Consider the following 25,131-nt stretch of genomic DNA (forward strand, 5'->3'; position numbering starts at 1 on the left):
TTCCCAATCTGCGCCTAGATCACCTCTGAGATTCAGACCCTCAAGCAAACATGTGTCATGTGGCGTGGCACAAATTACGCATGCCTGCCTTTCTCTACAATTTGTGATACTTACAAAGCCCAACTCTCTCGCCGTTCCCAACCATCCTTCTGTTCACCACCTCTCCATCCCACCTATTCTACTTTTGACTAACTCTCCTCTACCACTCATATTGAATTAGCACCCATAATTCCTTTCCATACCAACCCATATTGCTCTCCTATTGACCAGTATGCTCCTAAAATAGGCAAAGACTTACTCTCAATCACCATTCCCTGTATTTGAGTTCTTTACCCTTTCTCTGCTGGACTTTTCAATGACCCCTTCAAGTCTGAAACTGGCATACCTTTATTGAACAAACCCTATGCTGACCCAAATGTCCCAGAAAACTATTGCACATCTTATCTACTTCCCCATTATTCAAAGGTCTTTGAGCAGGTGGTCTTCAACCTGATCATTAAGTACCTTGAGGATAAAGTCATTGGATATCCATTTCATTCAGAATCTCATAGTGAACACTCTACAGCGACTGCATTGTCGCATACCTCCTAATTTCTCATTGATGCTCACCCTCTAAATTCTCATACTCTCAATACTCATACTTTTGGACATCTCTACAGCTTTTGATGCTGCTGCCCTCATCTCCATTCTCCTTACTCTCCAAGAACTTAGGTTTCATAAATTTGCTCTTGCATGGATCGTTTTCTATCAGAAGGTTTAATCCTTTAAAATCTCCTGCAATTTGCAAACCATTGATCCCACCCCTTTTCCTGTCAGCATCCCCCAAAGATCAGGCCTTGAACATTTGCTCTCCATCTATGCTCTATGAAGGCTTACCTTCTTCTTGGGCTGCCACAATGACTTTGTTGAAGACGTTCAAATCTTGTTCTCTTTTCCCTGCTTCATCCAAGCCATTTCCAAATGAATTACCTACTGTCTCTCTGCAATCTGCCACTGATAGCCCTTGGCAGCTTCATACTACTCTTCAAAAATAATGGAGGGCATGTTTCTGCTGTCTTTTTAATTCCATACCTACCCTGCCCTGTATGTCCTTCCCAAAATACATTCTTTGTTTTCCCGACCAGACATTCTTGCTTCGCAGCTAAAGGCTCGAAACCTTGGGGTAATCTTTAATATAGAATTCCAACTTCAAAGATTCTGCACTACCACTGGCTCTGCTGCTCATATTAACCTTTGAAAACTCTAATATCGATCTTTGTGCTCTTTAAACTTGACTACTGCTCAAGCATACTCCTCTCTAATTCTTCCTGCCTCTGGACAAAGTCCTCAACTTTGCTCCCATACTCTCTGCAAATACCCATATCATTCCCCACATTTACCTACTGACAACATGCTGGTTGGTTCTCCTTGCACAAGTACTCCATTTTCAAATTCCTTCTCGTAGTCTAAAAAGCTAGTCTAAAAAGTCTAAAAAGCTATAAATGGTCTTGATCCTCAGGTCTGTCTATTTGTATCTCTGTTTATTCACCATCTTGTTTCTTCCGCTCCTCCTTTGCACTCAACTTCACTGCCCCATGTTCTCATGTGCCTTCTCTTGCCTCTGCTCTTTCTGCTCTTTCACTCTACTCACCCCACTCTACTGTAACAAGCTGCCATCACAATCAAATCCAAACCAACTTAGGATCTCCTCAAAGCTTGGTTTAAACGTCACTTACTTGCTAAAGTAGGAGCTGTATCTACCCCCTCCACCACCTCTCTCTACCTGACCCCATTTACCCATCCAGTGAAGCACTTGCCCCTTTTCATTAATGTTACTTTGTAAGTCACCCGTTTCTTATATATTTTCCTAGGTTTGTTTTGTTCCTAGACTCCATTCAATTTTTCTTTTCATCTTCATAAACTGGCTCACCTCTTGATCTCATATTTGTGCTTTTGTGCAGGCACCACTCACAGGAATGCCTCCACCATCTTTAAATGTGTTATTGTCAACATTTCCGATTGGCATCCCTGTTCTTCAAATTAATATGACACTTAATTACACATATGTGAACCGCACGTGACATATCGCTCGGCAACTGAGCTGTGACAAACGTGTACTGCAAACCTGCTTCCTGTAAGATATGTCCAATTTGTACAATGAGAACCTTTATACATGCAGTATTTGTATCATTTATGTCTGACCAACTATTAATGTGTTGGCTTCATAACTCAAATTCCTGTTGCTAGTTCTTACTTACATAAGTGAACCAAATTCTGAGATAGAAACCCTGCTTCTTTTATATATATGGGGGTGGACAAGGCGTTGCACCTATTAGGATAGCCTTGCTATCACACTACACAGTTTATGATGTAGCCATTGTATTGCACATTGAAAATATGTATGGGTAGCTGTGGTATTACACTTAGAAGATTTCTGATGGTAGCCTGTCCATAGAACTCGGAAGATTTATGGGGATAACATATCTATTGCACCTAGAAGGTTTATGAGAAAAGACTGTCTATAGCACTTGACCATTTATGAGGGCAGGCTATTTATTGTGCTTATAAGATGTATTATGTATTAGGATGGCCTGTCTATGGCACTTGAAGATGAACTTGAATAGCCTGTCTCGTGTGCTTAGTAGATGAATTAGGATAGCCTGTCTAATGCACTTAGCCTTGGTACTGCACCAAAAGAATCATGATGTTAGCCTGTCTATTCCTTTTAGAAGATTTATGAGGATAGACAATGACATGCACATAGAAGATATATGCGGTAGCCTGTCCATTGCACTTACAAGATGTATTTGGATAGCCTGCCTTTTTGCTTAGAAGACTTTGAGTGTAGCCTGTCTATTATAAAGACAATCTGATCACACAGCTACATGAAAGACAAAACTCCACCTGAGCTCCAAGGTACGTATTCATGCACCACTTTGGTGAACATCTGGTGTGGGAACGGCTACCCACCTGCATGCATCAAAATGCAGCGACGACATACAACAAAACATTTGGTCTAGCTGGACACATAATGTTGCACGTCCATACACCAGACTAAAACACAAAGCCCAACAACTCTGCCATCAGAAAGCAGTGACGACCTATGGTCTAGTTTATCACATGTTATGTTATGTTATTTGGAATTTGTATAGCGCCTTTTACCATTATTATGATTCCAATGCTCTGTGGTTTGAAAGCCCTCCGGGACTGAAATCCATGTCTGTGGAAAGAGTAGTGTAGTACAGCGTGCATGGGTGTACTTGGTATGTGTGCAGTCAGTGTGCAGTAGGTGAAGTGTTTCAGTGGTGCAGTGGCTGTTTAAGGGCAGTCGAATGTGTGCAGTAAGACCAATGGAAATGGTATCTGCCTTCTGGTGGTGCTTGAGGGTGACGTTATGTGTGCAGATAGGTCCAATTTAAAGGCTGTGTGTGCAGATAGGCTGCATTCTAAAGACTGTTGAGGTGAACGTGGATGTGGATACGTATGTGTGCAGTTAGGCCAAATTATTTGAGGGGTGTAGCTGCATTCTATTTGTTTATTGGTGCAGAGGCAATACTTAGCATAGTGGTGTGTTTGTGTGTCTGTGTGTTTTCCAGGTGGACCTTGCTCAGCTACCACTCCCTGTCAAGGACGTGGAAACGTCCTGTATCTTGGTGGGTCACATTGTTTGGCGAAGATTTATGGGTGGAGACAAAGAGGTCGGTCCCAAAACACATGTTCTTATTGCATAGCTGCTAGCTCTATCCTTGGTTTGCAGTTTGTTAAATTGGATCCCTGGTAGGAATTTCTAATTGGACATCCCAGATAGTTGGGATTAGCAACAAATAACTACTAGGGCATTTCTTGCTATAGTTATTCATAAGGATAAGCCGGTTACAGCAATTCCTTATTGGATAGCATGGTGCATAGTTGCAGGCCAGTGATTAAGTTCATAGGTGCTGATTAGCTCATCGTTTTCTAGTTCTGCTCGATATATTACTGATTGGTAGTTCTGTTATATACATTCACAGGTAGCTTAACTGTTGGACGGTCCCTTGATATCTAGATATCTGGTCTGGCAGGTGCCTTCTAGTGCTGATTGTGCAGTGCCTAATTGTGTTGCATTAGACAAGCTCAAGAGTGTTGGTGCTTGGGTTAGGAGTCTAGCACAATCACCCATAATTACTGGTGATAGCCGGCTGATGCCTTAGCCTGTGCCGAGTTCCTGAGGTGATGAATATGTTCTGTCAGGTGCAGAATTCTGTCAGGGTGCCACTACAATTTGGGTTCATGTCTGGACAGAGGCCCTAGGTGGTGGAGCTGGATAACATCAGGCCTGACAGTCTATGCTAGGGTTTGTATTCAGTTAGATCATCAGGCCTGACAGTCTATGCTAGGGTCCGTATTCAGTTGATACTATGCCAGGTGTTGGTCTGGTTGATATGTCGGATGGTTAGGCGAAGAGCCAGGTTTTGAGTACCTTCTGGAACGCTGCATAGTCTTCGCTGTGTCTAATGCAGGGATGCACTGAATTCTACCAGATAGGTGACAGGGTTGAATAGGCCAACCCTCTGATCCTCGTCGAATTGGAGGGTGAAGTCTTGCACCTGCACACTCCCCTGACCACCTCAGCACCCATTCACATGCCTGACCTTCATGGGAAGCTTACTGGAGCTCGGCGAGCCTACCTAACTCCCTAACTTGGCTAAATGTAGACAGCCATTCTAAACCTTCTGAAAATGTTCCCCATACCTTGGACTTTGGTTGCCCAGTGCGTTCCCACCACAATCACATTGAGGGCACACTAATAGAATAAAGGTGCTGTATAAATGGCAAACTGTACTACTACTTTATATGTTCTTACCTATGTCCCTTTCCCTATCCTAGGGAGGAGTATAATAGGCCAGAGTACAGTGACACTACCATGTCCCCTGTCTCTCACATATAGGTAGCCATGCTGCAGGTAATTCGATCTTGTACTCTCTTAATCGTTTTACCCACTATTATGAGCTGAGTGAGCCTGAAGACTTAATCTCATTGTAGTCAGAGCAAGAGGTAGACAACATGATCCCTGACTAAGTTGTCCTGATTGAACGGTGCAGCACTAAGGCTGCCACATCCCCTTTGCCAGAACGTAAGCAGCACTGCACTTGGCTGCCTCCTAAAACATTGAACAGTGTCCCAAATTGTTGAAACCAGGCAAGGGGTAAAGCCTTTATTTAGAAGCGAGTAGCCAGTAGCGAGGGCAGAACTGGCGATGACGGCAAAACAAAATCAAAGAAGTATGTGACTTATAATCAAACCCATGTTACACTGGCATAATGAATCCAGCTAAAGTCAACCCCAGATGATTTCCTCTTCCCTTCGACAAAGACTCCTGGATTAAGAGCAGGCAATGCTTGTTTTCCTAATCCTACTAAAAGCATAGAGTCTGGAATGAGCACAGGAGAAGTGACTGCCAGGAGCAGCTGAAATCTCACACAAACTAAAGGAGCCTCAGGCATACTACTGAGCCCAGGGCACTGCAGCCTCCCATCCAATTCCAAGGGCCATCTGCTAAGAAATAAGCTGTCTTCAGAATTACAAGTGAGGGGGAGCTGATGTCACTGATAACTGTGATGTTGAAACAATCTCTGGACACAGCTCATATGCCCATAGCACCGGAGCCCACACATGGGGCACCAGGAACCACACATAGGGGATTTAGACACACGCAGCTCAAATGTGATGCAGAATATGAAATGGCATTCAAATTGCTGAAAAAAGAGATTGTAGATGAGGTGTAGACACATTTCTTGCACAAACTGAATGTGAAAAATATATCATCTCTTCCCCCTGCACTGGAAGGAAAAAGAGTTAACACTGATGAATCCTTGGATGTCGTCACTTCTCCACAGGTGGGAGCCCCTTCCTGTGAGGCCTGGAAGGTGAGGCCACTCCCTGACAGTCCCCCTGGGGTTGGCATTCAGTAGGAGGATCTCATGGGGAGAGACTTCCCCTATGGGGACTGGGACAACAATCCAAGGGAAAGGCAGTATTCCAACCCAATAACCCCCTCTGATACATCATCATATCTCTTGCCGTCTTCGTCCGTGATACCTAACCACCAAATGCATGCATGAAGAAAACGGCTCTGGAAAAATAATGCCATGGAAACCCATCACCCTTGATCCGAACCAATTATAAAAAAATACTGCCAAGAATTTTAAAAATGCCATTACTTAGGCCACATCAAAAGACTTCAACAGTGGAATTAGCAACGCTGAAAAGAACTGTTCAAAATCTTGAAGGAAGTTGAAGGCAAGAGTGTTGATAGCTTTAATATCAAACGAGACTCTGCTTGGCCCCAAACAATGCAGGAGGAATTTTCTAATAAAATCCAGGGCTACCAGGAAGCTATTCACACAGAGCTACCTGGTTAAATTGCCTTGCTGGAACACAAACTGGCTCATATTGCTCCCAACTCTGACCTTATGTCACCTGATTTCAACTTTAGATAAATCTCTGAAGTAGATATTCTAAAAATAGTCACCAACCTAAAACCCACATCGTGTAAGGGGGATGTTTGCCCGGCAAATATTCTTCAAGAATTTCTTGACTTGCTGGTACCATGGAACCATGGATCACCAGAATGATGGTGAATCTGTCCTTCAGTAAGGTTGTGGTTCCTGCCTCCCTCAAAGAAGTCTGTGTTACTCCCCTCCCTCACGGAAGCAGAATGGTAATACGAGGCCGGCGGTAACCAGGCGGTTTTACCGCCTGATTACCGCTGGACTCGTATTGAGGCTCATTGTTGGACGAGACCATCCACACCTTATTAATGGCCCTCAAACAAACATTATTCACTTCTCCCTCTTCCTGCTTGTGTGGCAAAACACCTGGCATCAGATACAACAATTACCAGTTTTGTAAATATGTCATTTAGTCAGGGAATAGTCTGTGATGAATTGAAGCTTTCCGTTATCTCCCTATTGCTTGAATAGTCAAATATAGCTCCTGATAATTTGCAGATCTTCTCTGGCCGGGAAAAATACACTTTCAGGAACACATTGAAAGAGACTGCTTGCTGGACCCTTTACAATCGGGGTTCCGTCCACAATTTGGGACAGAAACTGCAATGGTCATGGTTTGGGATGAACTATTGCGAGTGGGAGACCAAGGAAAATTGTCCCTACCAGTAATATTAGACCTCTCTGCAGCCTTTGATACAGTAGACCACAATATTCTTATTGAGTGACAAAGGACAATAGGGAATGTGTTCAACAAGCACTCTTAAATGGTTTACCTCCTTTATGTCCGGGCAACAACAATGAGTGAAGGTGAGTGGGGTTCCTTTCAGATACCCTCCCACACCACTGTGGGGTCCCACAAGGGTCCTCTGCCTCACCATTGTTATTTAATCTTTATTTACACCCCCTAATGGACAACCTGAGAAACCACAAGGTTAGTTTTCAGTCCTACACAGCTGACACCCAGTTGTTCCTGAGATTAAATGAAGTAGACACATCCCTATCACAGGTCAGCAGTTGTTTGAAAGTAGTAGCATAGTGGATGTCCACCAACTGGCTCAAACGTAATCAAAACAAGACTGAGGTAATTCCAAAGCACATCATAGGTGAGAATAGATGTCTCCATCACCTTCTTTTCTGGGATCAGAAATTAAGTATGCCCCCAGGCTAGAGAACCTGGGGTGCATATGGCAAAGCAAACTGGGTCGTAAAGGCCAGGTCACAGTGAAAGTGCAGTCCATTTTTTACAATTTAAGGCTTCTTTGGCAGGCCCTTTCTTATGCCCCCCAGAAAGATTGTGCAGCAGTGGTAGTGGCCATAGTAAACTCTAAACTAGACTACTGTAACAGCGTATTGGCTGGGGCTGCTGCCAAACAAATATACCAGCTGTAAAAAGCACAAAATGTTATATTAGTGTTTGGGGTAAAGAAAACCACACCAGAATCCCGGCACCACCTATTAATTCACTGACTGGCATTATGTTTAAAATTGGATGCATGATTTTCAAATGCTTGAAAAATCTGTCTCCAATATATCTGATAGACAAGCTAAATTATTATCAACTAACAGGGTCCTCAAGATTAAAGAGCAAGTAGCTGCTGACTATTCCCCAACATGTTGTGTGTCTGCAGGAAACAGTAGATTTTCAGTATTTAGACCCAAACTATGGAATAGTTTTCCATTGGAGATAAGGAAATTGGAATCTCTGCCATCATTCCGAAAACAGTTACAATGTTATCCATTTAAATAAGCTAGAGAATAAAGTACTAAGGGGGGGAGCAATTTTGATGACTTGATGATTCACAATAGAGCTACCCTTGTTTATATTAATACTGTGCCTACGATTTGGTTCATTTAGTGTGCTATACAAATACCTAAATCAATCAATCAATCAGTCACACCTGAGAAAAGGTCAGTGGAAAGGCGTAATTCCCATTGTCATTGTGAACTGCAAAGTAAGCCTGGGAAAATGGGCTGGGGAAGGGCGTCATTCCCCTGGAATGACGAAAATACTGAGAGCAAGATAGCTGGAGAAGGGAGGCATTCTCTGGGAACCCAATAGTGAAGAAACCAACTATGGCCATTAAGGAATGTGTGTGTCTGAGCTGGAACTTTAATCTGGAACATTGTTTTGTGCTGCGCAAAGGGATTGAGACCTGGGGAAGGGAGGCATTCCATCAGGTAAAAATCCCACCTAAGAATCAGAGTTTTTCCCTTTTGAGTTGAACTGCGAAATGTGCTGCTTGTTGACTTTTTTGGAAGTTTGTTTTACACTGCGGAAAAGGATTTGAACCTGGGAAAGGGAGTCATTCGCTCAGGTGAAGATCCCAACTGCAGTTCAACTTTGCTCCACTGTCCAGAAGAAGGGAGCCATTCTTCTGGACCAAGAAGATCCATCAACCTTTTAGTTTAGTTAGAAGTGTAAAGGATAGAAGCAGACTTTTGACACAAGATGATGGACTCTTGATTTACTTAGACAGCCTGACTACATCCTTAGTACTTTGGTTGAGGTAGGGAGAGGTAGGTTTTCTTTTATTGTTGGTTAATAAAGGTGTATGCCAACAACTATGCCATCTGTGAGTCAGTTTAATCCTACTACAACCTTACAATACCAACATCAAATATGTGTCAAATATGTGTCTGCATTATTGAAGCCTACCCATACTCCAGACTAAGGAACATCACATTGAATGTAGCAGGGGAATACTGTGATTCAAAACGGTTGGGACAAACTTTGCCACCTTCAGGAAATTGACTATTAGTTCCCACAGACACTCCAGATTGACTCCATTATCATTTGCTTCGCTGGGCACACCTCAGTTGCCACCAAATTTGCAGCCCCAGTACGTCTGGGAGGATAGCGATATTGCTAAAAAGAGCATTTATAGACTATAACTTTGCATTGAGTGACACTATTTACAAAATATATATGGCATTACCCTAACAAAAACATCCCCCTCTCAATGAAGGGAATGACTGTGTCAACTTGTTACCTACCCTTGCATAAACAATCAGCCTCTTATATCTCTTTTGGCATAATTATGGCATTGCATATTCATGGTCTCCTCCTAAGGGTACTAATGGATGAGAGAATGGAAGGATGAAACCTCACAAAATAACTGTTGTTTTGCCTCCTCTTCATTGGAATGAATATATTTGGTTAAAGGGTCAGTGAGCTTGTTAAACATGTGACATAATAGAACATGCTGTACTTGCTAATCAAATACAAGATCATGCAACCTACAAGCTACTTCAAATGGCAATCCTGAGCCTCTGCTCTCAGCCTCAATACTTGACAATGGTGTAGATTTCAGGGATGCACAACAAGAAATAATCTACAGAAGCACATCCTTCTTGAATATTGGATTCAAGGGTACCTATGACCAGGATTGGTGGCGGGGCCATTTGTAGTTTTATTTGCCAGGAATGGGATAAAGAGATAACAGACCCCTAGGCCAGGAACAATGCCCATCAAGGCTAATGCGTAGTAGACACGTCTGTCTGCCTGGACACAGAACTGAACTTAACTCCCTAGGCAAGCACTCCACTCCAGAAGCATGTGCAGAAGCTACTGATATATGGTGTAATCACACCAGATCATGAAAGAGAGAGAGGGAGAGCTTCCTTTTCGATTATATTCCTGGTGCAAAAGGCCTCAATGGAATGGGGGCACATTATGGATCAAAAGAATGTCAACAGGTATATCTGCAAGATACGACTAAAGATAGAGATGCTCCACGCCATCATAAATCTTATATTTTGGGGAATATACCTTTCATACATTGGCCTACAGAATACATATTTCCACATAGAGTGTGCCCAATATTTGTTCAAGGACCTTTCATGTAGGATCTGCTCAGTGACAGTGATCTCCTATAAAGGTCTGGTACCCCTGGTGATGATTTTCCACTATCTTCTGATTGTGGTCTTCCCCTGATTCATGCATTAATTGTCACTGAAGCAGGCACTACAGAATACCAGGTTGTGCTGTGTCTTGAACCTGAGGAAATCATCACTGGTACTCAGCCAGATATTTTAATGATTTTGGAGGGTGTTCAATACTATCAAAGGTCTGGTCTCCCGACCTCTCCACAGCAATTTCATGCAGCAGACAAACAGTTCAATCATCCTGAAGCGGGAATTGTCCATGGCACATCAATGGTTAACAATGCTTCTAGTCCCCTGATTTGGACACTGTGGTGAGTCAGAAGAAGGAAACAGACTCATTGTGGGCACTGTAGTAACTGTTTTATTAAACAAACCAAATAATGCTGATCTTTCCCGATCACTATGTGTGTTCTTAGCCTACTTTAATAACTAAGGTGCTTGTCAGTCAGTCGTGATTGTACAAACAATATAAGTCTGCTGTGAAAACTACCCTCACTGACCCTACCACTATGCAAAACTAACTTAAATCAGGAGAATGACTCCCTTCTCCTGAGGTATTCCTTGTACCAGACATTCATTATGTGAATCAAAAAGATAGTCTCTTAAAAAGATTCTGATGTCAAACTTCTGGGGTACTTCTTGTACCGACACTTCAATATATGAATTGGGAATAGTCTCTTTTGATTCTTCTCATTAAACTCTTTAATTCCTAAATTAGATTAATTGGTTTTCCTTCCTCCCTTTTTATCCTCTAGGTATTCTCTTATTGTTCCTTATTTGGAATTATCTACATGGGTTTCTACAGTCTCTTGGCATATGTTATTTAAGTTGTGATTCGATTGCCAGGTTTCTTTAGATGTTTTCTCTTATTTTGTTCCCTCTTTAAAGTTATTTTTAGTGTGTACAGTATGTTGAGTTAACTTGCCCCTTTCCCAGGTCAAAGGGTGCAGAAGAAGAAGACTGACACTCAGGTGGCATTGTTGTTTTTGATATACATTTATATTAGTAATGAAGACAAAGAGAAAACCTAACATTCCCCAACTCTAAAAGGGTTTTCCCTACCCCAACCAAAATACAAAGGTTTCAGTCGGCATGGCCATATAAATCAGTAGCCCACTATCCTTTCTCAAAAAGACTGCTTCTGACCCTCACATGTATAACTAAACTAAATAGGTAGTGGATTGTCTTGGTCCAAAAGATTGGTTCCTTTCTTCTGGGCAGCGAATGACAGTTCCAGTTGTTAGGTGGTATATATACCTGAGGGAATGACTCCTTATTCCAGGTCTTAATCCTTTTCCAAGGTACAAACCAACTAAGTTCCAGGTTGTCATGCCAACAAGAATTGGCAATACAACTCAAAAGGTACTTTTCCATTTTAAACATCAACATTCCTTATTGCCTATAGTTGCTTCTTCACTATTGGGTTCCTTGAGAATGCCTCCCTTCACAGGTATTTTATTAATTGGTTTTCCACCACCAAGGAGAGTGACTTCCTTCCCCTGGTCTATCATAATTCCTCTTTTCCCCTGGTACTCCAGCAGCACAGTGTCACAACACCAGGATAATAACTACCTGACCCTGGCTTTTCCTTGTATACTTTTACACATTTCAACAATACCAAGGGTGGATGATTCCCACTCCCAGATTTCAGTACTTGACAGAAAAGGATTACTGTGTTAAACTGTATTTCTATAATACCGCATTGTTATAAATATTGGCCTAAGCCCATTCGCGTTACATGGAAAACCACGTCTGAAATGTTTCTATCTCTGATCAACTTTGCTGCCATTTTAAGAATCATCCACCATTTTGATTTCAACTCTTGTTTTGTGTTCTAAAATGGTGGACTGTGTTTTTGACTTGCAGGCGAGCCGAATGACCTTTGAGTTGTGTCAACATTTAGGCTGACCGAGAGTAGACTTTTTGCCATATGCAAAGAAACCTTGTGACTTTTACTGTAATCTCTCTCTCTCTCTCTCTTTCTCTCTGTCTCTCTCTCTCTCTGTCTCTCTCTCTCTGGTTTGCATCACACAGCTCAGGAGTTTTCCGAGCTGATGTGAGGGTGTTTCTTTCTCTCCATCTCATCTCTCTTCGTTACCCAATGAAGTTCTCTTTATCCAGGATTGGAGCTTAGGCTTTTAAGAGATATGTTCTAGTTCTCTTGGCTAACAATTTCCTCTCTGATTCTCCTCGTACCAGTAGGTATCATTCACAAGTCCTGGTATTATGGCTTCCTCATTTCATTGGGAATTCACAGCTACTGGTCCTATGGCTTCCTCATCCCAGTATGAATAAAAAATATCCCCTGATATTATTGCTTCTTTGTTCCAGTCTTGGTATTTGATGGAATCGGGTGTTCTGAAGCATCCAATGTAAGCCATAGTGTGTACTTCTGGAGTGAGTTCCTCAGAGAAGTCCTTGTCTCCAAAAGGGGAGTCTCTCCTGCTGAGGTCCCACTTAACCTCTACCCCTTGAGAAGAAGTGACAAGTTCCCTAGATTTGTTGCAACACTCAAATGCGGGTTTGCCTTCTATAGAAACCAGCTCATGCCTACAGAGATCAACACATCCCAGTTCTGATGGCTAGTAGATGAAAACATCCTCAAAGACTTGACCTGTACATCATCCATCACTATTGTGACAGATTATAAGTTGGTATAGACAATTTGTAGGGCAACCAATTGTCTTACATGCTGAGGTATAGGAGTCATAGAGCTTTGCTAGAGTTGGCTGCTGTGTATTGTGGTGTTCTACAGGAAATGCCCTAACCTCTGAAGGAAATAGTGTAAGGTCAGTGTGAACACCAATCATAATGGCCTGAGCCCAATGTTCTTTTTTAGAATGTAATATTGAAGTGTCATAGCAGTGTTCCAGTGCTCCCAAAATAATGGCGTGTTATGACTGAAGCCAACACGTGTTTCGACCATAAGGTCTTTTTCAAGGATAATTGGTATCTTGTTAAATCGTCATGCATCGGATGAGTCCTGCATAAGTCCTAAAGAACGCTGACCTTTTATGCTTGACTCTGGAGATTCTTAGCATGGTATCTCAAGGTCCACTAGGACCCCTGTTCTGAAATCCAATTGAGGACCTTGTGTATCTTCAGGATGGATTCAGGTTAGGTTTAGCTGTTTTATAACTCAGAGCACAATTTGCTTTTATCAGGGACTTCCCTTTCTCCTGGTTTCCCATAACCCAAGTAGATCATTTAGCTTCTTGTATTTTTATGGGTTTTGAGATCTCTCATTATAGGGTTTGCTTACCCTCTGATAGACCTTTGGGCCATGATGACATTGATTCCATGGATACAGTCCCCTTGAGTACACTATCCTTTAAAACATTCAGGCCATATTCCCTGCAGATTAATTCCCAACAGGCTGTTTTGTTCGAACCATTGCCTGCTGGGAAAAAGTGCATGGGCTTTTCAACATAACTGGCAGCAAGTTGGAGAAATGATGACGGGTCCCAGGCAGTAGGCTGACAAGGTAATATGTGTGCAGTTGGGTGTAAGCTTAAGCATGGTGGGAAAAAAGTTGCCATTTGGTGGAGCAGGACAGCTGGAGAGATGAGGTTAGGGGAAAAGTGAAATGGCTTGTCGGGAGAGCAGGTGTTGCAGGGTAGCCCCTGCTTGCGGGAGGATGTGGGTGGGTGAAGGGGAAAAGTGATTCTCAGGGGCTGCATGTAAGTCTGCAGCATCGGAAAACAGGCATGATGGGCAGCGGGCACAGCAAGATGCCTTCCCACAGTGCCAAAGTCAGATCTAGAAAACAGTTTTCAGCAAAACCATCCTGCAGGAAAGCTCAAAATGCCTCTTCCTCGTGGTGATGTCCTCAACACATAGACTGGGCAATTTGGGTGCCCTTCTGTTCTCACATCTATTCCCCAACTTTGACACAAAGTGTCTAATCCTCTATCCCTCCCCTTTTTCCCCAGCCACTCATCTCAGTTATCCATCTCCATGATTATCTGGTCCTCCCTAAAATTGGGAACAGAGAGTATCAAATACATTCTGCTCACATCACTTGATTTAGGGAGATTGGCACACCTCTATCTAGAGCACAATGTCCACCTCATGTAATCCGAGGGCTTGTTTGTTACCTTTTGTCTGGACCATTCACGCAAAAAACCTACCAGAGCTACCCATAGCCGCTGGATCACATTGGACATTTCCCTTAACAATGAAGCCAGTTCCCTTATCTATGAGGCTTCTGGCTTCCCTTTACTTGAGGCAGTACCGGGCACTCTTAATGGACAATGGGCCTCATTACGACCCTGGCGGAGTGGGTTTACGCCAGCGGTATTCGCGGCGGACCCGTCCGCCCTACTACGAGTTCCCGTAGCGCCATGGAGCGTTTTCCGCCTGGTTTTTCCGGGCGGAAAAATCCATGGCGCTACGGGACCTTGTTAATTACGCCACCGTATTTTACGGTGGCGTAATTAACGCCTTCCCCACTCCCATTATGCCCTATGGGGCAAAAATGGGAATGGGGAAGGGTAAAATGGGGAATGGGGATTTACCGCCCCGCCAAGGTCGGAATGGGGCGGTAAATCCGCCAACCCCCATGGCGCTATCGGCAGCTTTCCGCCGTGCTCCATGGTGCATTTAGCACCACGATTTCCGCCAGGGTCGTAATGAGGGCCAATGTCTTTTTCCTGGGCTCCCTTCTAAGAAGTTTCCATGGAGGATGTTTTCAGAGTGGCCACATGGTCATTACCAGACCCGATATTCTACCATTTCAAAATTAATGTAGACCTACCTAACCATTCCGTTGGTAGTCCTCTCACGTTTAATGATTAGATTCACGTATTAATGATTATATTAATCTCACAATGAAGTAAGAATGACTGGATGCCATGCAAAATGTGTCTGGAGGTCACAGTGTGATCTATGATATCCATGTAACTGCTTGGTAAATCCTCAATGAGTAAGGACTGGGAGGAGGAAGAAGGACACAGATGTTATGATTAGATCATGTAATGGTAATCCCATTTCTCTGAGTCATTTTTTTCCTCCCAGTCCTACCTTCTCCTCCTCCCACAACCCTCTGGATGAATAATACTGATCATCCTACTGCTGAAACATTAAGTATTGGAATACTTTCACCCTGGTCTATTATATTCCTTCCGAGGATAAGGTAAGTATCAGAGGTAAGATATTTTATTTATATAACAACAGTAGGGTTCCTGCCTCGGGGTACGGGGGGCGATGGCCTCAATGAGAAAGGACTAGGTAAAGAAAGAGAAGGGCTCAAAGTAATGAAATTACCAATAGGAAGTCTAGTATCTTTCGTTTTCATTGGTTCAATTTCATAAGTCAAAAGGAATCAGTTGTTTGCTCATCGCCTAATAAAACTTTTACTGAATCACACCTTATCCTTTTGCAATTTTTTTCTTAATACATATCATTCAATACATCTGCCTTAATCATACAGTCAGGTGTTCACACGCAGATGAGGGCATAAACAATTATAATTAGAGTTGAAAGGTACCAATAAAAAGTATTTCTCCTTTTAGGTTTACTGAGGGGCATCGTAGAGAACTAGAGAACGAGGGTTCTAATGATATGTCGCTCTCCTTTTCTATAAAGTCCTTTGAACATTTCAGACAAAAAACCTCCAGGTAGTGAATGACACGTGAGAATTATGTATTTAAAACATCACTGATAATTGAATGGTGAGCACATCAAGTGAATATTAATCTTCCAGAATGTTCAATGCCGAAACGCCTGTTATTGTTACAAACACAATCAATATGTTAGGTAAGGGGCATTATTGTTTAAACTAGAAAACATCTGATTGTATTTTTGTACAGCTATATTGTCACAAAACCTTTTCAATGGGACTAGCATCGGTGTTTTTTGTCAGTTTAAAAACAAGGCCAGTCCTAGAGCAAGGGATAGCTGACCATTAGTAGGTAGTCACAAAATTGTTCCCACAAGCAAAATAAGCGTTCCCCTTTTTGGGGTATTAAAGGGATTTTATGTTGCGTTGTCATGCTATGCTAAACGTTTTTATACTGTGAGGATAAATATTTCATATAAAGACAGATGTGGCTAATGTTAATCTCATATTAAACAACCCTACACTGGTCAAGGCAGCAAAGAATCCCCCTCCTTTGTTTTCCGATTGGCAGACCCCAACGAAGGAAAGTGTTAAGGGCCCTTAAACCCAGTGTATTAGAAATTAAGAGAGAATATAAAAAATCATGTCTACTTTTTCTAAAACGTTCTTTCTCAATGAAGGGGAAGATATATAGCTGTCAAAAGAGGTGAATTTAGGACAAAACACAATGTATCATTGACTGCATGCTATCTGGTCAGAAAGGGAGGGAGGAGTCCATGTTATTTAAATAAGTGCATTTAGGGCCCATTCATTAGACCTTATTGATGTTGGCCGTCACTTTACACACAGAGGACCTGATTCACAACGCATTTTCCAATCTGAAAATTCTTTTGAAAAACACGTAGTGAATCAGGCCCAGGTGCATTTGCACCTGGCAAACAGCAGGAACATTCTTATGGAATCTATTATAAAACAGTGTCATTTGCAGGCAGCATTTAATGTGTTATACAGCTGAGCGGTCAAGTGAAGAGCAAATGTGATTTTGCCCTGATTCAATCTTTACAAATAAACTCTGCTTTGCAAGTTATGAGAATTGCATGCATGGGAGCCAACAGAAAATATATGCTAACGATCGTCACCTGCATCCAATTTGCATTACTCTTAAATATCCCTCTCAGTGTTTCTTTGCAAGCAACCTGACATTTTACATTTGTTGAGCATAAATAAAAGCCTTGAAATGTATCCTTGCGCCCATGGCTCATTTATGAGATCACACGTGGCAAAGTGGTAGTTTACAGTCCACACTGTAGAGCCTCACGAGATTGGATATCCCTAAATCAAATGTAATATTCTGTTAATGACATTTCTCTGACGGGCAAATATGTAGCTAAAACTATGTTGATCTCCATGTTTCTCAAAGGGCTGTGCCCATTGTTTTTAAAACTAAAAACCCACACACTGATCTCAACCTGAGTATAGTGATGTGTGTCCATTGAGCGTCAAAACCTTGCCAGCTGCTATTCTGAACAATTATTCACGTTTACTATCTTTACTACAGTGGTACACTGTAACTATTCTGTCTCTTATGGTCTTTTGGTTGAATGTGCTTTTTTTATTTTTATTGTAAGGTATTTATGGGACCTCTTTCTACTGAAGAAAGCTGCCAGTGTTTTGCTCAAGTCCTCTGTTACATTCTAGCTCATCTATATTTCGTGCCCATTTTATTTAAAATGTGAATCAAAACTGCAATGTAATGCATAAAACATGGCATCATTAAAAATGTGATTAAACACAAAAGGACTCGTAATGTAAGTGTCATGCGTGTGCCACTGGCGCACACATTGGCAACCATCATGGACTATTTGGAACTCATTTATCATCATAATACTCTTTGAACAACCCCTATTCACACTTTGGTCCTTAATTTCCATTTGCACAACTTTGGTTCTTTCTTATTTAATTCAGCTAACTACATGTACCATAATGCCCCTTGCTACAGTTATCAATTCCTGGCTATTCCCATTCTTCAGTATTGAAACCACAATCCCCAGAAGCCCTAGCGATCAGTGCTGCTTCCGCCTTCTCAGGACCAGAGAGGGAGGAGGCAGATACCTTCAGGTGTGCTGCTCCAGGTGCTGCCAATTAGCCTGCCTCAGTACAGGGCAGGGCTGTATTTAAGCAGCTGCCTGCAGGAGCTCAGTCTCTTGCATCAAGAGTTCTCCCAGCCCCATTTTGGCTTGAGCCACGATTTGTATGCTGTTCCTGTTGCCGTATTATCCGGCTTCTAAGCCAGTGCCCTTTTGCCGGCTCATCTGGGCTCCCTACCTTACAGCCTGCTACACTCCTCTGCCTTCAGCCCTGGTCCTCTGGGCTCCCTGCCTCGCTGCCCTGCACCTTTGGGCTTGCTCCTTGCTGCCCTGCTCCTCTGGGCTCCCTGCCTTGCAGCCTGCTACACTCCTCTGCCTGCAGGCCTGCTCCTCTGGGTCTCCCTGCCTTGCAGCCTGCTACACACCTCTGCCTGCAGGCCTGCTCCTCTGGGTCTCGCTGTCTTGCAGCCTGCTACTCTCCTCTGCCTGCAGGCCTGCTCCTCTGGGTCTCCCTGCCTTGCAGCCTGCTACACTCCTCTGCCTGCAGCCCTGCTCCTCTGGGCTACCTGCCTTGCAGACTGCTACACTCCACTGCCTGCAGCCCTGCTCCTCTGGGCTACCTGCCTTGCAGCCTGCTACACTCCACTGCCTTCAGCCCGGGTCCTCTGGGCTCCCTGCCTTGCTGCTCTGGGCTCACTCCTTGCTGCCCTGCTCCTCTGGGCTCTCTGTCTGCAGCTTACTACAGCTCTGTCCGGCTTCTCTGGACTCCCTGCTTTGCAGCCTACTACAGTCCTGTGCAGTCCACAACAGTTTGCCTGCACCTTGTGCCATCCGTTACTGCAGCCCTTCTTCCTTGTTTACAGCCCCCCTGTTGCCTGGCTACTGCTCCCTACTCTCTTCCTTGTTTGCAGCCCCCCTGTTGCCTGGCTACTGCTCCCTACTCTCTTCCTTGTTTGCAAACCCCTGTTCTTGATCCCTGTCCTTCTCTTCCTTGAGTCTTCTGTCCTCCCCTTGGGTTATCCATATACATTATACTGTTTCCTTCTTTTCCTTCTGCTAGCTTTCTCTTGTCTTTCCAGCCCTGAGTTACTGTTCTACTATTCCGTGTACAGTTTCTGGTCACCATTTCCTACAGTTACATACTAGGTTCTGCCCTTCCTTTCTTCCGGATCCTGTTCTGAACCCTGTTCTCTTTGACTTCCTTTTCCCTGGATATTTCTGTTCTTGTCTTCACTTGTGTCTTATGTAAATCCTTTGTACAGAGCTTGACTGTTGGTTTCCGGCAGTCAACCTCTGCCCCTTCCCTTATCGCGTTTTCAGTGTCGTACCTCGTGTCATTGTTTGGTTCCTGCTGGACCCGTACAGGCTTCAGTCTTGTGAAGTACTGTTACCTTGTTCGTGCCTTGGGGTTCAGGTACAGACACACACTGTTGTTGTTCCCAGCCATGAGCATACAGAGTGGGCCCCTGTTATAGCAATCTGTGCAGAAGGCTGGAGTTTCCTAAGGTCGTGGAACACTCTTTCCCATTTCTGCATACACCCCAAGAGGGAATCTAGTTTGTTTGTACCTTCGTTCCCTGCCCCTTTTTGTTCACAGCTACTGTTGCCTATTCTTCTTTCTTGTTGAGCTTCCTGCTGTGTGTGCTTATCTGTCACCTTACATCAGCACAGCCACCCAAAACCTACCTGGGTACCCTGTGCCACTCTTGACAGAGTGCCATTCCTGACAGTAAGTGATTTCAATCTGGCACACACTCAATTCTCGCCCAGCATGTAGTGCACAAATTAAACCCTTATTTATTTCTATCTATACATTAAATATTCTGAATGATATACCACTCATATCATACCCTTCTCCTGAGACCCCCCAGTCACACTGAACCAGGAATCAGGCTAGTTTGCAAAGGTAAATATTTATTTGTGTATATAGAATGTAATTGCTACATATTTAAAAAGGTAACAACACCAATGGGGTGACAGAACACTGAATAATCTCTTTAATACACTAGGAATCAAGTAATAAGCACAAAAACAAATGCAGCACAGAAGAGAATACTTCTGGGTTGGTTTGGAACAGATGGCACTAGGGTTAGAGGTTCCCCCTGCAACACCCCTACACCCACCAATAGGCAATTTAAATAGATATGAGGAGAGAGCAGGTATTCAGGAATAACACAAATCAAACAGAATACCACTCCCACCTTCCCCCTTTAGACGCAAGAGAGAAACATAATTGACTTTTCACTGTCAGAATGGCTTCAATTTTCTTTGGAATTGGCTGACCAAAACACCAAATATTTTTCAAAAATACTTAATTATTATAAATTCCTATGGGAGCTGCTTTGAACAGATGCTCACAATCAATGATTTAGTCAAACGAAAACATTTTGAATCTCAAAGTCAGAGTAGGAAATAATTAAAATCTAATTCACACGTGCAAAATGTCAAATCGCTGCAACATTTTCCTTGTGCGATTTTCACTATAACGGTTTTAGTAGGAGTTGTTTTTGCAAAATAGGCGCGAAAATGGAAAACAGAAATTCAGGTTTAAAACTGACAGGTTTTCTTATACTATGTTAAGGACTACAAAAAAGAGAATGCCACACAGGACTCAGTCATTCACGGCCGCTCATAACCATTCATGTGTGATACTCTAGTTTCTGTTTGGTTTGGGAATTACTTTTCTTAATCAAATCAATAAGAAGTTAGGGTTTAGTAACATAGATGAGAGAAAGGTCAGTGCAAGGATAGTTCTAGCAATACTATAGTTCTGAATTAAAGATGGGATGGTTTTGAGATTGGGATCATACAATGCAGATATATTATGGGTCACTGTTCTTCCTATTAATACTTACAGAATAAATTATTAAATTGGACCGTTAGTTCTGGTCTTGGATTCGCTCTGTCAAGGAAGGACAGCACATCAGGTGCGGGACTGGGTCAGCTAGGCCGGTCACCGGATTTGCACAGGATTCTGCCCTCCTTGTTTCTGGGTATTTCAAATCAGCTGGATAGCGAGTTCCTCAGGCAAGCCTTGTGGTAGCAAGCCAGAGAGTTTCAGGATACTAGTTCAGAAGGCTTTCCCGCACCACAGCGCTACACTGGGTTGTGAGAATAAGCTTGAGGATTTACGCTTTGCTGAAAGTCAATAGTTATCCACTGCTTGGCAAGAGTCTTGGCATCTGGATCTGGAAGGATGTTAAAGCTGGATGTAGAATGCTGGAACAAAGTGTTCCGCTGGAATCAAGAAAGTGAGTCCCTATGTGTTGTCAGCTGTCTCTATTTATCCTTTCAAATGAGATCACAAAAGGGGTGCAGGGGCCGGCTTAGCTAAGCTTGTCCCTGTGAACTGGGATTGGATCAGGACCTCACCTCCAATCACTCAGATGCAAGGCGGATCAAGGACGGATGATGTCACATTTATGGTTTAGCTTTACAGGCCTTAGAAACCTCCCCTCAACCACTAGTGTCAAAATCTGATTTTATCCTAAATACCTATTTTTACATTGGTCACCTCTACACAAATCACACACAAAGATTCCATATTGTATGTAGCATCTGTGCATCACAATCCTGCAGCTGTGGGATCTTGTTTCACCTTTCTACTGAATTGTGTCCTTTTTGCCATGAAAACATTTTCCAAATTGTCTACACATTTTCACAAATGTGTGTGTTTAACATAGGGATGTTTATGTAAATTTTCACAATTCTAGTTTTAATACCGTTCACATAAAACCACATATATTGCCGTTCCTGTCTAGAATGTTACACAGTTCTACCGCCTCTTAAAATGTGCAGCCAAAAATTAGACTAACACTGTCCTTTTTATATTTTTCACCACTTTAAATCACAAGTTATGAGTCTCTAAAAATGTTCATTGTTCATTCTTAACAGCAAAAGATCCACCCCTTAGTCTCTCCGTGGAGTCCAGGAGTAGCCCCCTCCTTTGGAGAATTCCTTCCAGGAACAGTTTATGACCCTTTCACACACCTGTTTCATGGTCTGAAGGATCTGCCATTGTTCATTGTTCATTCTCTTTTTGTAGACAAAAGTCTGGCCTAACCCACAATTATGTACCAGTGAGTTTCTGCTGAGAGGATTTCCCCTCCCCTTGGGAGAAACCAGTTTTTCCACTTCTTGCAGCAAAGCCAGGATAATTTATTCTTAGCTTCTTAAATCCAGCAGAAATCAAACTTGTTGCATCAAATAACATACATACATTACTTTCTTAGCTTTAACCTGTAGGATCAAAAACAACGGAAATCTGTATTCTTTCTAGCAACAATCCTTTTATGTTTGCTCATCCAGCAGACGTTTAGTTTAGATACTTTGAAGTTTCATCAGGAGCTCATCTGACAGCTGTCATTCACAAGTAGCCCCGTATACTGCACACAGATTTTGACAAGAGCTGTCAGTTTACAGACAATCCAGTTTGTCTGAGGAAATGTTTTGCTCTTTACACTTTAGGACTTTGTATATTCACCATGCTTCATTATTTTACATGAATTTTAGCGCCAAGCAAGATTTTGAATGTTCTAAGTGTTGTGTACAGGCATTTTGGAGTTCTTAGCAACAAAGCAAATGTCACTTATAGGTACATTTTGGAGTTTCATTTGCAAAGTGCAGCTTCTCTCTCTGTACTCTGTTTTCTGGTCATGGAGCCCACTGGCACATTTTCTGCAGTGTGTGCTCTATCCCATGACATATGCACCATGGGTGGCAGATTGTGCATCCATCTTTTTGTGCATTTAAACATGCGGTTTTGGAGGTTTTTGGCACACACAAGAGTTTTGCCACCATTGTTGCACCATAACTATCAGAGTGATGCCACATAAGATAGCGGAGTGGGTCAATACATCCCATAGTAACAAGTTTGGCGGTGTGGGAAAAAAACAAGTGGCCATTCTGTTATTGCTTTTTTTTAGTGGTAACGAAATTGCTGCTCTTTATCCCGCATCGCTAAACTACAAATTAGACCTTGAAGCTGAAGATTTTTCTCCAGCATTATGCTGGAGGTAAAGTTGTCACTTCAAGGTATACATTGTCAGAATTACCATGACCGTATTTCTGATGAAATCCCTGTGCACTCCATAAATGGGGATTAACACTTTCCTAACACCATTTGTAATCCTGTGATAAACCCCAGAACCAAGTGGCGATAGCAGCAAACAAGCCTGCCAGCAAATTGGCAGATTAACTGCCAAATTACCACCAAACTGGTAATGAGGCCCAATGTCAATGTGTCATTGTTTGTTTAGTTTAATGATATACAGTACATACACATCACAAGTGAATATTGGGTGGAGATGAATAACTATTTGTATAATTTATTTTAGAGATGACCCACTATTTATATTTTAACAAACAAACATTAAAGGCTATTACGTAGTTGAACATTTAATTGGTCTCAACACTTGCATGCTCTCTATTAGTGCTCACAATACATTGTCAACAGGCGACACCATTATGTTGAAGGATGTAACACATGTTTCCAAATCGTTCTGTTCCTAAACAATGCGAATTTTAAGTATGCAGCACACTCCAAGAGGTCAGAGGGAACTAGTGCTAGGAGCAGGCATGGTATTCACTGCGGTCATCTGCCAGCACCAGCCTTGTCATTTTCTGTCAGCCCCTTGGCAAAAGCCACATGACCTATGAGCGAAGAATGGAAACACAGTGCCCTTGTTGAACAGGCTAGTGTTCAATTTACCTAAATATGTGGGATAAAAAATCAATGCTCAGATTGAGCCTCCATGAGGGGCAGGAAATGCCCCAGATTATAATGGAATAATTCTGGTTCCCTTCTTCAACTCGTGTCCAGGAATATAAATTGTAGACCATGATCACACCTGAGTTGGTATACAAAGTGTTCTCCAGCAGAGAAATGCATGTCCACTAGTGCATTTTCTGCAATGTACTAGATGCAAATGTGGGACTCGTGCCCACAGTCTTCCTGCTGCACACAGAGTGTTATTTGATGTGGTATTGGACCAGACCCCAAGAATGCTGACATGTATGCTATGTTCACTTTGCATAAGTGGGCATGGGTTTGTGGTTGTGTTGGCAAAATAAACTACAGTTTAATTTTGATTATGTCTACCAAGCCTTTGATATAACCGAACCAGGGACTAACATATGCTTAACCTGCCTCTTTGAATATTAAGACATTGGATTTCAGAAGGCATAAACTGAATGCATTTATAATCGTTTTATGTTTCTCTTTAAATCGTAGGTGTACCCAGACGAAGGCCACGATATTGCATCTGAGAGAAGCAAACACCACCTCCACAGCACAATTCTCAATTTTTTCAGTGATTGTTTGAAAGGTGATTCACCGATGTTACCGCCGGAACCTGAAGAGGATGAATAAGGATATATATTTGTATTTACGAAGACTTTGAATCAAAATATAACAAGTGACTGTTTGATTGCAGATTCTACACTAGTCTAAGGACAGCTAGAGGATGAACCATTGGAGCAACAATACATTCAGAGACAATGATTTCCTTAGCTGGAATTTGAAGTATTGTCCATTGGTGTTAACAAGGGACACTGCGGATTTCCTGAGAAAGGTCCACAGTTGTACACAGTTGATCAATAGTATCAAGAAGACATTTCTTTTGCTATAGTGCATGTTTTTTTTCTGTTAATCACCGAGGTTAGTTCTGTGTGTTTTGTGCTAATTTCTATCCCACTGAAATTTCTTCATATTTGTATTATGGAAAAACCCAAACATGTTCCATCCACTAATCCTTTAATATCGAGCTGCAATCTAACACAATACTGTAAAATTACAAAAAGTGCAATTTTGTTACTGTCTCCTCATAAAGAATCTGGGTTAATAAAGAAATATCTATTTCTACGTCCTTTATTTATTCCATTCCTTTTAGTGGTTTGATTACAAAAAGATAAAGCATTTGAGTTACATGGGAACTTGTATGTAAACTGATCACATGAAAATTGATATTCTATACTATTACCTGTGATAAGAAGGATTTTATTATCACTTCAACTTCTACTGTCATGAGATTTCCTTAGGCCATAATTAACCTCATTTTATTATTTATTGTATCAGTGTCATAAGATCATCAAAATAATCACTATCAGAAATGTCATTGTGCTTTCTTTG

At 42.3% G+C, this 25,131-nt stretch overlaps 1 protein-coding gene across 2 annotated transcripts in view; it reads left to right on the top strand.

Moving 5' to 3' along the window:
- The window catches only part of DPP10 (dipeptidyl peptidase like 10), a 1,813,461-nt gene extending 1,788,597 nt beyond the window's left edge, over window positions 1-24,864 (top strand). For both annotated transcript variants that reach the window (XM_069616586.1, XM_069616587.1), the window contains one exon: window positions 24,235-24,864. In XM_069616586.1, the coding sequence (XP_069472687.1) occupies window positions 24,235-24,372 (138 nt within the window). In that variant the 3' untranslated portion in view covers window positions 24,373-24,864. The remainder of the gene's footprint in view (window positions 1-24,234) is intronic.
- Window positions 24,865-25,131: the final 267 nt, after the last annotated feature.

The sequence above is a fragment of the Ambystoma mexicanum genome, chromosome 9 (assembly GCF_040938575.1).
Source record: "Ambystoma mexicanum isolate Mex_15411 chromosome 9, UKY_AmexF1_1, whole genome shotgun sequence".
In the NCBI taxonomy this organism is placed as follows: domain Eukaryota; kingdom Metazoa; phylum Chordata; class Amphibia; order Caudata; family Ambystomatidae; genus Ambystoma; species Ambystoma mexicanum.